Source organism: Aulostomus chinensis, chromosome 12 (genome assembly GCF_037954235.1).
Source record: "Aulostomus chinensis isolate RoL2024-O1b breed Wild chromosome 12, RoL_Achi_v1.0, whole genome shotgun sequence".
NCBI lineage: Eukaryota > Metazoa > Chordata > Actinopteri > Syngnathiformes > Aulostomidae > Aulostomus > Aulostomus chinensis.
The window spans coordinates 25,734,967-25,747,865 of record NC_141331.1 but is presented as its reverse complement, the minus strand read 5'-3'; the positions used below and the strand labels follow the sequence as shown (position 1 = coordinate 25,747,865).

The 12,899-nt window shown below is 46.5% G+C and overlaps 1 protein-coding gene and 1 long non-coding RNA gene across 7 annotated transcripts in view; one reads left to right on the top strand and one right to left on the bottom strand.

Annotated features, from left to right (window-relative positions):
- zmym2 (zinc finger, MYM-type 2) overlaps positions 1–4,949 on the bottom strand; it is a 28,987-nt gene extending 24,038 nt beyond the window's left edge. For 3 of the 6 annotated variants that reach the window (XR_015118771.1, XR_015118770.1, XM_086220919.1), the window contains exon 1: positions 4,819–4,949. Coding sequence is in view for 1 of the 6 variants with exons in the window: in XM_086220919.1 (XP_086077045.1) it covers positions 4,819–4,899 (81 nt within the window). In the remaining 5 variants the exon portion in view is untranslated. The other 3 variants (XM_086220921.1, XM_086220922.1, XM_086220920.1) reach the window with 3 other exon arrangements.
- Positions 4,950–8,153: 3,204 nt separating this feature from the next.
- Positions 8,154–11,872, top strand: LOC147252569 (uncharacterized). The gene is made up of 3 exons (XR_015118772.1): positions 8,154–8,368; positions 9,175–9,280; positions 10,460–11,872. It is a non-coding gene; the product is annotated as an uncharacterized LOC147252569 (long non-coding RNA).
- The last annotated feature ends 1,027 nt before the right edge of the window (positions 11,873–12,899 follow it).

Below are 12,899 nucleotides of genomic sequence, written 5' to 3'. Positions count from 1 at the left end.
GTTGTGCATCACTGTCCCCTGATCATCACTGAGTTTCTCATTGGCTGATTGAGCTTGATCAAACACTCAACCGCGGACCAATGACGTGACTCGGAACACTCAGGGTGGAATTACGACCACTCAGCGTCCTTTCCACGTATTCAGGTTCAGCTCTGGGGCCGTTCAGGACATGATGCTGAACTATGGACCAGACTGATGTGCTGAATGTTAGCAACGGCTTTCACACTTCATACAGCATCCACACTTAATAAAACATGGCTGCTATATTTAGCATTTTTGGCCAATCCTCAGCGTTTCCCAGAGGTTGTTAATATAGTTGGTGGCGCAGCAGTGTGACAAGAGCTGATGGTGACCTCACCAGAGCCCTAAGCGCTCAAACTAAAGCTCCGAGTGAGCTTTTGATACTCATAATATGGCCATTGTCCTTAAATTATGTGTTGGGAGTCAAAGTTAGAGTTATTTTAGCAGAGTGGTCTCATGGAAGTGATAACAGGCTGCAGTTCAGGCCCCATTGATACTGGCCACTGTGTCTTAGCCACAAATATGAGTATATGTTCCCTATAAAGCTGTTCTGTGTCTGGTGTGTTTGGGCAATATTTGCCAACTAACAGCAAAAAGTGCTCTACATGATGGAAAACAAAGATGTCGAAGACGAAATATTAATCATTCCCACATTCACCAAAAACTATTAGAATGGGAATATCTGAAAATGCTTGTCACACGGAACCTGACGTGTTAGATTAATTGCAAGACACATTCCACTGTATTCTGCATGTGACTGCACGTGTGAGCAGTGTGTAAGAGTGTTGGTTTCTCGGGGACTCACCACGTCTCAACTAGTCATCCCTCCAACAAACATCTCGAGTGTCACGTAAACAACAACCACCACATCTTCTCGCTCCTACAAGATCTGACGGCATGCACGTTGCTGCCTGGGCGCCTCTATCGTCCACATACAGACTTCAGCGGTGCAGACAAAGACCTTCACCCCAGTGACCCTGAGCAGGAAGAGGATGTAAGCAGCCAAATACAGCCTTTAGAGCAGGACTACACACCGTCACCAGGGGATGCAGGTCATAGCGTCGACACGACTACAGCGGCACCGAAATCACAGCCGTAGCTTCTAGATGAATTATTTTGATGTCGGTTTGGGTTTTATGGTTACAAAGTCCATCTTTCTCTGAAAATGATCAATATCAAGCCCTTCTAAACCTCAGGAAAGACATCTTAGGACCAATTAACTCCGACCCACAACATACTGGACCGACAACCTAAATATGAGACTAAATCAGTCGACACCGAGCGCTGCTCCACACAGCAGAGGCTCAAGATGATGAAGCAGGAGATTTCCCAGTGCCAGCTTCCTTTACACATGCAACTCAGAGGCCTGCAAGCACACATGCATACTTTAAATACACATTTAAAAATACACGACAATACAGCTTCATCTAGCTGGATAAACTACAACTGGGACTGCACCACGTTGGGAATTGGGATTTTTGTCAAATAGTTCAGCTGCCATATGGTTTGAGCTGAAATCATTATTCTCATTGAAAAACCCTTTCAAATGATGGTGTAATTTTGTGGGAATGTCTGACAAACACATCTGGCGTTGGGACGAACAGTGCGCCTCTAACGAGCTTTCTGCGATTTGACAATTTCAGTGGGCAAAATTGCAATTTTGCAATAAATTTCGATGCATCTTGCAACCTGACCTACAAAGTATTTATCAAAAGTAAGCCAAAGGGACACATCTCAAGTGACATTTAGTTTCAAGAAGGTACATCAATGGCTTGAGTGTCAGGCCGCAGGATGTTATCAGGTCATCATCCCCATCTCCAAGCACTGGTCAGTTCTCAAATTTATTTCTGTACGGCTGATATTTACACCAGCCAAGCTTTGCTGAAGTTTCTTCGTTGCTCATCATCAACGATGAGGAAACAACAACATGTGTAAATGCTTTACGAGCTCTGTCCAACATTCAGGAGGTAAAGACAAACTTAACTTTCTCAAATTCACAATGTTGAAAGGTTTTTCAGCCCGAACAGAACATGAACATCATAGCGTCGCTCAGATATCAGTGAATACTGTCCCGCGGCCAAAACGCAAACTAAATCATCACTGAATCCAAAGGGTTGGGTGTCCTTTGTTAATTCTGCTCATCAATCCTAAAACTGCTTAAAAAAAAGAGGAGGACAAGATGATGTCACGTTTGGAAACAACTGTAGTTTAAAATGGTTGAATCGGGGCAGCTTCCCCTCACGCCCTCGCCCGCCATGACAAACGGCGCCCTCACTCCCATCATGGCTGCAATTAGGCATCATTTGAAACTGTTACCTTGCTAATCACTTCAGAGATTGAGTTCTACTTGGAATTTAAGTTTGATAACCAGCAAAAAAAACCAAAAAAAAAACACGAGTGCCGTGCATCCCAGTTGGAGTCAATCACTGCCCTTCCTCTTGCAAGAATTTCTTTTTGTTAAAAGAAAAGAAGGAATCAAACATTATGCGTTCAAATGCTTGTCTTTTTTTTTCCAAAGTAAGAACATATTGTTGCACATGTTCTGTCTAGTAATGTGAGGGGTGACAATTGTTGTTTAATCCTCTCTTATGCTACCAGAAAGTTTGAGTTTAGAAAAACTGAGATTAACAAACTCTCAACGCTGCACAAAGGACATAAACCAGATTTATACAGTTGGGGATGTTCATCACAAAAATCTACTTGACGGTAAAACACTGAAGCTGCTAGTGTGTGTGTGTGTGTGTGTGTGTGTGGCGGGGGGGGGGGCTGACCATGTGATCGCAGGTACAAGCGACAACAACATGACATTCAAGATCACTAGCTTGCTCTTGAGTGTTCATAGACAGGATGGTTGCCTCAGCCAGAGTCCTGTAACCTAACCAGGGTTTGGAGGTTGTAATGAGCTCAGACCCTGTTACAAACAACGTAACGCAGCACGGCTGGATTTTGTGTGTGTGTGTGTGTGTGTGTGTTGGGGGGGGGGGGGTGTCAAACAGCCCAACAGCCAAGAAGATGCAGCACAGCTTTCTGGCCTGAACAACGAGCTACTCAGGAGAGGGGACAGACCGCCCGGTCTAAGTTCAGACTGCAATGCAGAACAGTGAGCAAGCCTGCGTTCACGCTGATGAGGGAAATGTGAGTGAATGATCCCTGACACACAGCGTTGCCATCACCGTGGACAGAGAGGTGTGTGTGTGTGTGTGCGCGAGAGAGGGAGAGGAGGGGGACCTTCATGCAACCAAACAGCCAGCAGACAAGCAGTTAAAACTGTGGACCAACCCAAGCCACATCATCACCTTACATAGGTGCTAACCTACCTTTCCAATGCCTGCCAGTCTGCGCAGGAAGCCAGGCTGACATCACTTCCTCCAGCAGGTCAGAGCGGAGATATGCAGCTGTTTGCGCCAGTTGCGCAAATAACAACCGCCTGGTAAAATATTCATATCAGACGCTTGGAATTATTACATAAGGGTTATGTCACTGGAAAGTGATGCGGAATGCGCAGTCACCAAACATCCGCCAAGCATGCTGATGGGCTCCAGCACGGTTACCTGGCTGTTACGGACAGAACTGACCCCCGACTATTCTGAGCTCTGCACAGCTGATGAGCTTCCCTGTAACACACAAGCACAGCCTGTACCGCGGCTCCGGAGCCCCCCCGGCCGTGCCCTTGGTTATTAACACCGGCTAACAGCTCAGCTTCACGGCGTGGACCACCGCAGCATCACCGACCAGAGCTTCCCTTCGCCTCTCCCAGCAGATATCCAACTAACTTGGCTCCGGGGGAGCGGGTCCAAAACTTTAATCAAGAGCAAAAGGCAGAACCAGCACCGCGTGAGCTGCGTGACTCCAATAACCCGGGTACACGAGGGGGGTCGTCTGCCTCAGAGTTGGGATCCAGAAGAAACGTGGTTCAGGGTGTTCCGTTCCGTCCCTACCCTTCCTGGCGCAAACAGCCATTGGATTAGCGGCGGGTCGAGGGGAGGAGAGCAGACACAGACTGCGCCATTGTTTCAATGCAACTAAAAAAATGACTCAAACTAGTTCCCTTCAGACAGATAAACCCGAGCTAGAGTCCGGTTCTGCACGGGAGGGAGCACACGGTCTCTACCGGCCAGCGGCGTGTTTCTACAACACAACCCCCGTCTGGTGTTTGTCTAGTCTCTCCCCCCCACACACACACACGGACGCGCGCCATCAAACACAGCCGACATCCGGATAAAAACGCCGATTTTTATGATACCTGTGACGCCGGGGCTCTAATTGGAAAGTTACCCTGCGCGGAGTCCACCCTGGCGCAATCAGTGGCAACTATATGGAACCACCACCAGGGGCGCCCTGGCGTTACGTATCACATGAACTGTCTTCATTTGTGTCATGCGGTGGTAAACAACCAGGCTCTAAGAGAAGCATGCGTCGTGTTTACGTGTCCTACACAGATAAAGCCCAGGTAGGACCCCGCTATATTCCCCACAACACAACATTTGCCCCCCTCCTGCCCCCCAGCGGAAAGCAGCACTGCCTGACGTCCGCCATTAGGGAACTAACTGAACAATACTGGTGACTAGAGGCGGCAGCAGCCACAGCACACACACACACACATACACACACACGCACAGCAGGAAGGCAAATCTTTTAAAATCAACTGTTTACTGTTGCCTAAATGTGTCTCCTCGTCCCGGTGAAAGTCCCGCGAGAGTCCCTGGACACCCGCGTGACGCGCTGTACAAGTTCCCAAAACTTTGACTCATTAGATGTAAAACTGGAATATAAAAAACGTCTCTGAATTTCGCTTACCGGAGTAGAGCTCGAAACGGTGTAGCGCCACTTTTGTGCCTTGACATTAATCCCGGGGAGCACATGCGCACAACGGAGCATTTGCCACTTTCCGTCCCAAAGATTGTGCGTCGTTAAGATGTCTGACTCCGCGAGGCTGGCGTTCCACGTGACCACCGCTGGGAGCCGGATGAGGGCGTTTGGTGCTTTTAATTACCGACGTATCAAAGAGAGATGCCGTAAAAACCGATTCCCTCTTTAATTAAACCGCGTGTACACATATTCGGCCAATTTTACCGTCGGACAATCAGGACCTCACGCTCTGCCCCCCCCCCCCCCAGTTCCACTATCCAACCACAAGTCATCTGGATGTGCAGAATACAGCGGCCATTTTGAACAGCCAGGGTGAGGGATGTCAGTCCACAGTCCAAGGTTCAGTGTGCATGTGAGCCTCACTGTTTGGCTCCACGGGGAATCACAACGTGGACCAGGTGGTGTGTTTCTGGTGAGGGGGACACACACAAACATGGCGGTTCTGGAGCTCCACCTCACTCAGGAAGTCCCACCACCAGTGGAACCGCCAGTGACGGAGCCGCACTGCAGCTTTCATGCTACTTGTTGGTTTCAGCTCATGCTGGCGATGTTCTCCTTCCTCCATCACACATGAGAACAAACCAGACTCGAACCCTTAGACAAAAACCTCAACACCAACTGAACCCCGCCTTCACCATCCCGTGTGTGTGTTTTTTGAGACACACAGGACCTGCAAACAGTGGTGAAGTAAACCTGATTGTGAGGGAATTCAAGTGACATCAAAACAGGATGGAGGCGTCTCTGTGGAGCACAACTCCCCCGGAACAGTGTGGAGCAGCCCTGTAGCTGAACTGTGCTGTGGTAGCTCATGCTAGATCCACCAAGCGGCTTAGGCATTTTTGCAGAATCCAGCTAAGAGACAGATAAACAACAGTGGAGGAAATATTTCACCTTCTTAGTGAAACTCCCCCCAAAAATTATCCAAACTATAAGTTACCCCATTTCTGATTTTTCTTGTGCAACATTTTACTTCTTCAGGGGAAAAACACAGAGGGTGAAACATTGTGACGGCCTCAGGTGACGCGGCGTCAAGCCTGGGATACACCAGCCTGTACTGCATCTGTCTCAGCCTTCCTTTGTGCTCCAAAAACCAAAAAATATGAAAACATGTCTTCACGTGCCAAAGTTGACCCACACACACACACACACACACACACACACACACACACACACACACACGAAATTCTCCAGACAGCACAAGGAACTTAGGTGACTGTTTTGGAAAATACACTGTAGTGATCCAGATTCATGGATGTATACTTATTTATTTATTTTTGTTATTATAGACAAGGAGGATTGTCTGTCTCCCAGCGCCCTGACCTGGACAACCTGCCTCAGCATGTGTGACGTCATGCAGTGTAGCTGTGACGTAGGACAGAGCAGAGATATCAAATTCCTCTGCCATGAATCTGCATTAACACAAAAATTGGACTTTTAGAACTGTAGATATCAGTAAATTCTGCTAATTGGGTTTAAATCTGCGCAGGAATTGATGCGAAGCTCAAACGCGAGGGGGCGACACTGAAGGAACAAGACATTCCAAAAGTGTCGGGCTGTAACCAGTGATGCACAGCGCAATGCTACTTCTGGGCTTTAAACTGGAGGCGCCTCCGTGGACCACGGGAGTGGAGGCAGAGTGAGCCCTCTCTCGGTCATCGTCGCGTCTGACCGCATCCATCCGTACCCTTTTTCCTTTTTTCACCCCTGCGCATGCGCGGGACGGGCAATCAGCGGTTGCATGGCTGGCAATTAAATTGCCCTATTAAGCGGATTCCACTTCGCCGACGTATATCACATCTGTGGCGTGAACTTACACCAGCTCAGGTCCGGCCGGGGGAGGCTCAGACGGAGGAACCAGAACCGGCTGAAGTCCTGAGCTCGGGTCCAATCAGGAGCAAGGATCCGGGTTGAGAGAGTTCATGTCGGTCCACCGTCGGTTCTCCTCACGTTGACTAATTCCATTCGTGTGTGTGTGTGTGTATATATATATATATATATACATATATATATATATATATATATATATATATATATATATATATGAAAATAACACTTTGAGCTGGGAAAACGCTGCTGCTTCTTAAAGTCCCCGTATGAATGATAATTTAATAATATTCATCAAAGTGAGATTAAATCAGTGTACACTCACAAGAAAATGCCACTTTTGAGTCACAGAGGAAGTCCAGAGGTGTTTTTCGTCACCGAGGAGGTAACAGTCAAGTGATTACGTGTTTAATATGGCGTATCAGGTGCGTTCATGTGTCACCCGTGCGAGCCGGATGTGCGTCAGGGGTCGGCGGCGGCAGCGGCGGAGAGAAATGATTCGCGCCTCCGTAGAGAGGAGCGAGGAGGGCTGGGGCTCATGGTGGGACTCCTCTCGCAGGGGTGATCAAGCGAGGAGTCCCGGGGTGCCTGCCCGTCTGTCTGTCGGAGGTTTTGTTGGTCCGGATTCCGGAGCTCATGTGTACCAGTGAGGGGGGAAAAAAGGCATATGAAATAAAAATAATAAAACTTATTATTTTACTACATTTATCCTTTAGCTATAGTTGAATCATTTTCTCCGTTTATGATTTTAAAACAACATAAATGTATAATAGTGATGCATTTCCATGGGTTCGACCAGGAGAAGTGTGGTCCAGGGGTCCAACAGATGTAAAAACATACATGAAGTGATAAATACATCAATCAGTAGTCGTAGTAATCGGAACAATAATTACATATAAAAAAACATTCAGTACGTTTATGAAAAATTATATTGTAAATCCCGGTTTATGCTGTTTTGTTAATGCTAATTGTCTGTAAAAGGGGAGGATCCCTAATCATATAATAATCACTACACATAGAAACGTGAGGAGGGAGACTCAGGGGAACTCAAACTAAACATCTCACCAACACTGAGTTCACCTTCGTCCCGTCGCCCATTTGGTTTGAGTTGTGCCCCTCCAAGGGAACTCTTGGATCAGACTAATGGTTGGAAATAAATAGATTTATGTAATCTCCAAATGAGTAACTGTGCATCTTTAGATTTATACCATATATCGAGTGATCATGTGATTTTCCATAATCCCAAGGCTTTAATTAGGTGAATTATCACCCTGGTTTTGTTCACAGGCAAGTAGAACATGATTCTGCTCCTCAAGATAGTCATGATAGTGGCAGTGAGGAAGAGTTCATGGAAACCAGTGTCTGAGGCCGTTGCACTGTTGGATCCAAATGAATGTTCCTTCCTCTCTAGAACTTGCTGCCTGTCCCTCATGCTGATGTTGTAGCATTTAGATTACAGCCTTCAACTGATATCTGAAACAGCCTGTTTACCTATAAACTTGTCTCTTATTTTTCCATATTTGATATTTTTATAACTGATGGCTCAAAACTGTGTTTTTGTGCCTTTGTGTAGGGGGTGAGACCAGTTTAAAAGCATCTCTCTGGATTTTTATGACTTCAACAAACAGGAGTGTGAACTCAATAATGAGTTGAGGTAAACTGTCTCGCACCATTGTTCAATTAGTGTTCTTCCTGGAGCTTTTTCAGTCATAATCACAAACAAGTATCATGATTGGACAGCTGCTGTTTCCAAAGTTGAGGAAAAATATTTAAGAATGATGGTACATTAAAAACTTAAACGAAATCATGTCACAACTCAAGGCATGTTCGACCCACTACAGCTACAATAAAAACTCGTAACATGGTACGGCAGAACCAAGACAACTAGCTTGTGAGAGACAAGCCGGGTCATGAGGGCAGGGAAGGATCAGATTGGCTGGGCTGATGAGGACTGATTTAAGGAACATGCTTATTATTCATCATCTTTTAGAGTCAGACAAGCACATAAATACCTTTCTCTCCTCACTGGTGCAATATGGAGCTCCAGACCTGTTCGTTAGCTTCGCTGTTGCTGTTCGTTAGCTTCGTTGTTCGTTAGCTTCGCTGTTCGTTAGCTTCGCTGTTCGTTAGCTTCGCTGTTCGTTAGCTTCGCTGTTCGTTAGCTTCGCTGTTCGTTAGCTTCGCTGTTGCTGTTCGTTAGCTTCGTTGTTCGTTAGCTTCGCTGTTCGTTAGCTTCGCTGTTCGTTAGCTTCGCTGTTCGTTAGCTTCGCTGTTCGTTACTGAACGCTATCGGTGGGGCTGGGAGGATACCTTCTCAAAAGCCATTTGATACACTTGAATCCACTAGGCTTACACTATTAGAACTAGGATTGTGTTTAACATTCGCTGTGATAAGAACTGCCAGAAATTACAAGATGTTTTTATTTTATTCATTTGAATGTCTTGTTTTTTTTTTCACAGTGAATACTAGGCAAACTAGCAATCAGCCATCTGGTGGATGTCCGGAGCTCCATGGAGCACCAGAGAGGAGAGAAGGGATCTATCTGCTTGTCTGGCACCAGAAATGGTAATGTCTCAAAAAGCTGGCGTGCCTCTTTAACCAATGATATAACAGGACAGGAAATAAATAACGGTTAGACTCACAGGGAGGTGTAATTTCAAATTAAAACAGGAACTAACTAAATCATATACTAAAATAACTCAAAAGTTCACACAGAACATTTAATGTCAAGGACTAAAGCTCAACAGCTCAAACAGGACTGTGACGGTAACATCCAAGTGAGAGAGAGATCAGGAACAAAAGCGTGAAAAATATGTCCACTTGTTAAACATTGGAAGCTCTAAAAATAAATAGATATTTTCATGTATTTTGTATCTCAGTGTACTGTTGACAATGTCTTCTGACATACAGAAGTTTCAGAGGCATCGGTGAGGCTGTAAATGTGGAACCATGAACTCTGAGCAAGAGATGTAATTTAGCAACTTGTCAATAAAGAAAAAAAAAACAACCGTCAAAGTTTGATCTGCAAGTCCCTCAAGAGTCTGAATGCAAAAGTTAAGTTGAATAAAAATCTCAGCCAGTTTGGATCCTAAGATATCTCGAATAGGCGATGATATAGAAGACTCAAGCATACCTGCATCACACTTAGCTTAAATATTACTGCTGCTCATCTGAACTCAGAGGCACCATGGTAGAAATTAATGTGACCAGCCTGCCACATCATCAATTAAACTTTTGAACTTTTAATGATGGCTGTGACTGATCTCACGTCTCAAGAGGGATTCGAGAATCCAGAGAAGATTTTCATCCCAACCTGAGATGCAGCTTAGCTCAGAGGATGGGGAATGGCTGCCCCCCCCCACACACACACACACACAAACACTCATGAGTGAAGATTTCAAGTTCAAACAAAGACATGGAATTAGTTTCACCAGAGTGGCCGTGCATTTCCTTAACTCAAGCACTTTCAAGGTACATTTTCAAACTTTTCCAGCACCTCACAGCTGTGGTCCACACAAAGTCTCCAAATGTCAAAAGCTTTCACAATAAGAGTTTTACTTGAGGGGTCCTATTGGGGTCAGTTTTCAAGGCGATTGTTTAAAATCAGTCTCCAAGTGCTCAAAAACGGTCAAAACTTGCATCAAAGCTGTTTCACAAATGATACTGACCTGAATATTACTGCAAAAAAAATATGAGTATTTGCATGGAGATCTTACTCTTCCATCACAATGTGCAACATTCCAGAGTAGAGCTGGACCAGCAGCTCCTGGTCAGGTCGAACGTCCTGAGCCGACACAGGAAGCTCCTCCCCTGCTGGACCTTAATGACGACCCAGTCCGCATTGGACATCCAGTTTTGGCTGGAAGATGGAGGAGTCCAGAACCCCGAGGATGTCCACAGCAGAGACGGTACTGGTGAGAGTGGTACGGGCCTCCTTCTAAAATGGCTCCTTATGAACGTTCAGCGCTCCGCCACGGACGCAGCCTCGTGAACTTGGGGGTGAGCTTCCTTCCCGCTCGCTCAAGCTGCTCACGGCAACGTTGGCTCTTACGCGGAGCTGCTTAGATGTATGAATGTAAAAACATCAACGGAGTCAGACTGATACGGACGCGTGCTGCTGTCACGCCATGGAGGTAAAAATAGATCAGAGTCACGTTGGACACGAGGACTTTATTGTGACAATAATGAAAGTGTTAAGTTATGATGTGATAATGTTTATCATGTAAACCTATCAGGTTCTAACATGAAACCTTTGTTATAACAATAGACCATCTATACTATAAAATTGTTTAAAAAAATGACATACATATATAAAATCTCATCATATTTTTGTTCTAAAAGTGGTCCTCCCTGTGGCCCCCCAGCAAGAAGGTTGTGGGTGGAGCCCCGGCTGCAGCACGGGGTCTTTCTGGGTGAGTCTCCATGTTCTCCCTGTTCCTGCTGGGTTCTCTCTGGTACTCCAGCTTCCTCCACAGTCCAAAGACATCAAGAGGGACCAGGTTAATCCAGACTCTAAATTGACCGTAGGCGTGGCTGGGAGAGCCAATGGTTGTCTGTCTCTATGTGTTGGCCCTGCCATGGACTGGTGACCTGTCCAGGGGGAAGGCTGCTGGGATAGGCTCCACCCCCCCCACCCTGAACAGGAGAAGAGGGGGAACATGGAGGGATGGATGGATGGTGATGAGACCAGTTTCTTGCGGTCCCTCCTAGGGTCACAACATCCATGGTTAAGCTGGTACAGCTTGTACCCATGAGGCCCTCCGGCCCTCCAGAGGGTCAGGCTCATTCTTCTCTCCACTCCCATGCATGCGAACATTTGATGACATCATCCAGCGTGATTAATAACTGCAGAATCTCGCCACGTCTCAACCCCAGAACGAAGCAGGACTAAATGTGCTTCATATTATCACAACATGAATTCTCATGTTATAACTTGATACGTTTCACATGTGTAATATGTAACACATTTATTGTGATATAAATAAACTATCATGTTATAACACAAAATTCCTTTGTTTTTTTTACAAAGAGATAGTATATTTTCATAACATCAAAAGTTTCAGGTTAGGTTTAGACATTGAAATAGCCTGAAAATAATGTATAAATAATCCTAATAATGTAAAAATATCTGCCCATCTTCTGTACCGTTTACCCTGTTCAAGGTCGCAGGGGTGGAGCCTATCCCAGCTGACATAGGGTGAGAGGCGGGGTTCACCCTGGACGGGTCACCAGTCCATCGCGGGGCCATCAGGAGCTCAGTATCTTGCTCAAGGACACTTGGACATGGTCACCGGGGGAAGTGGGGTTCAAACCAGCGACCCTTCTGTTGCTACACGGCTGCTCAACCCCTGAGCCACGCCGCCCCCTGTAAAGATGTCAGGAAACGTAAAACTTTTGTTACTTGACTGTTGTGAAACTTTTTGCTTACCATAAACTTGTGTTTCCACGTGGTACTTAAAATGTTAAGCTAAGGACAGAAATGTCAGAGTGGACCTCCTGACAGGAGAGGAGCTCAGCCAAGGATGAGACCAAGAGGACTTTCCTCCCCGGTTGCTAAGCCAGCGCAGCAGCCGGTCATGAGGTCAAACCACCATGAAGGACGCGTCACCTCCTGGAAGAGCATGTTTGTCCCCCCCCATCCCACTTCTGTCGAAATCCTTTTTCCCTCCACTTAAGTCGTCGTCGTGAGAGCGGTGGCCTGTCGCGTCTCGTCATTACCACCATGTTTCACTGCTGCTCTTCCGACCGCAGGATTGAGGAACCGCCGGCGTGGAACGTGTGTGTCCCTGAGGCGGCTCCTGTCCCATGGAGGTCATTCAAGAGTGCAACTTCATTACGGGACGGATGAGTGTGAAGCTGTCAATAAAAACACTGATAGATAAAAACCGTGGCTCCGTCCAAGGGGACTCTCACACGTCAGCGCCAATACCAAAGAACCTGAACAGAGCCATGTTGCAGTGTGTGACTGTAAAAGTGTGTATCCTCCATTTTACAGTCACCCTGGAGCAGGCGACAGCAGAGGCTGTGACGTCGGCGTGTCAGGAGGTGTTTGGAATGTCGCTCGCTGACAGACGATGGAGACAAATTTGCTGCGCTGCCGCTTGAAGACTTCAGAACTCTACGTTTGTTGTGTTCCACTGGCTGGATAAAGACAGCCTGTGAGAGGACGTACGCTGCCAGACGG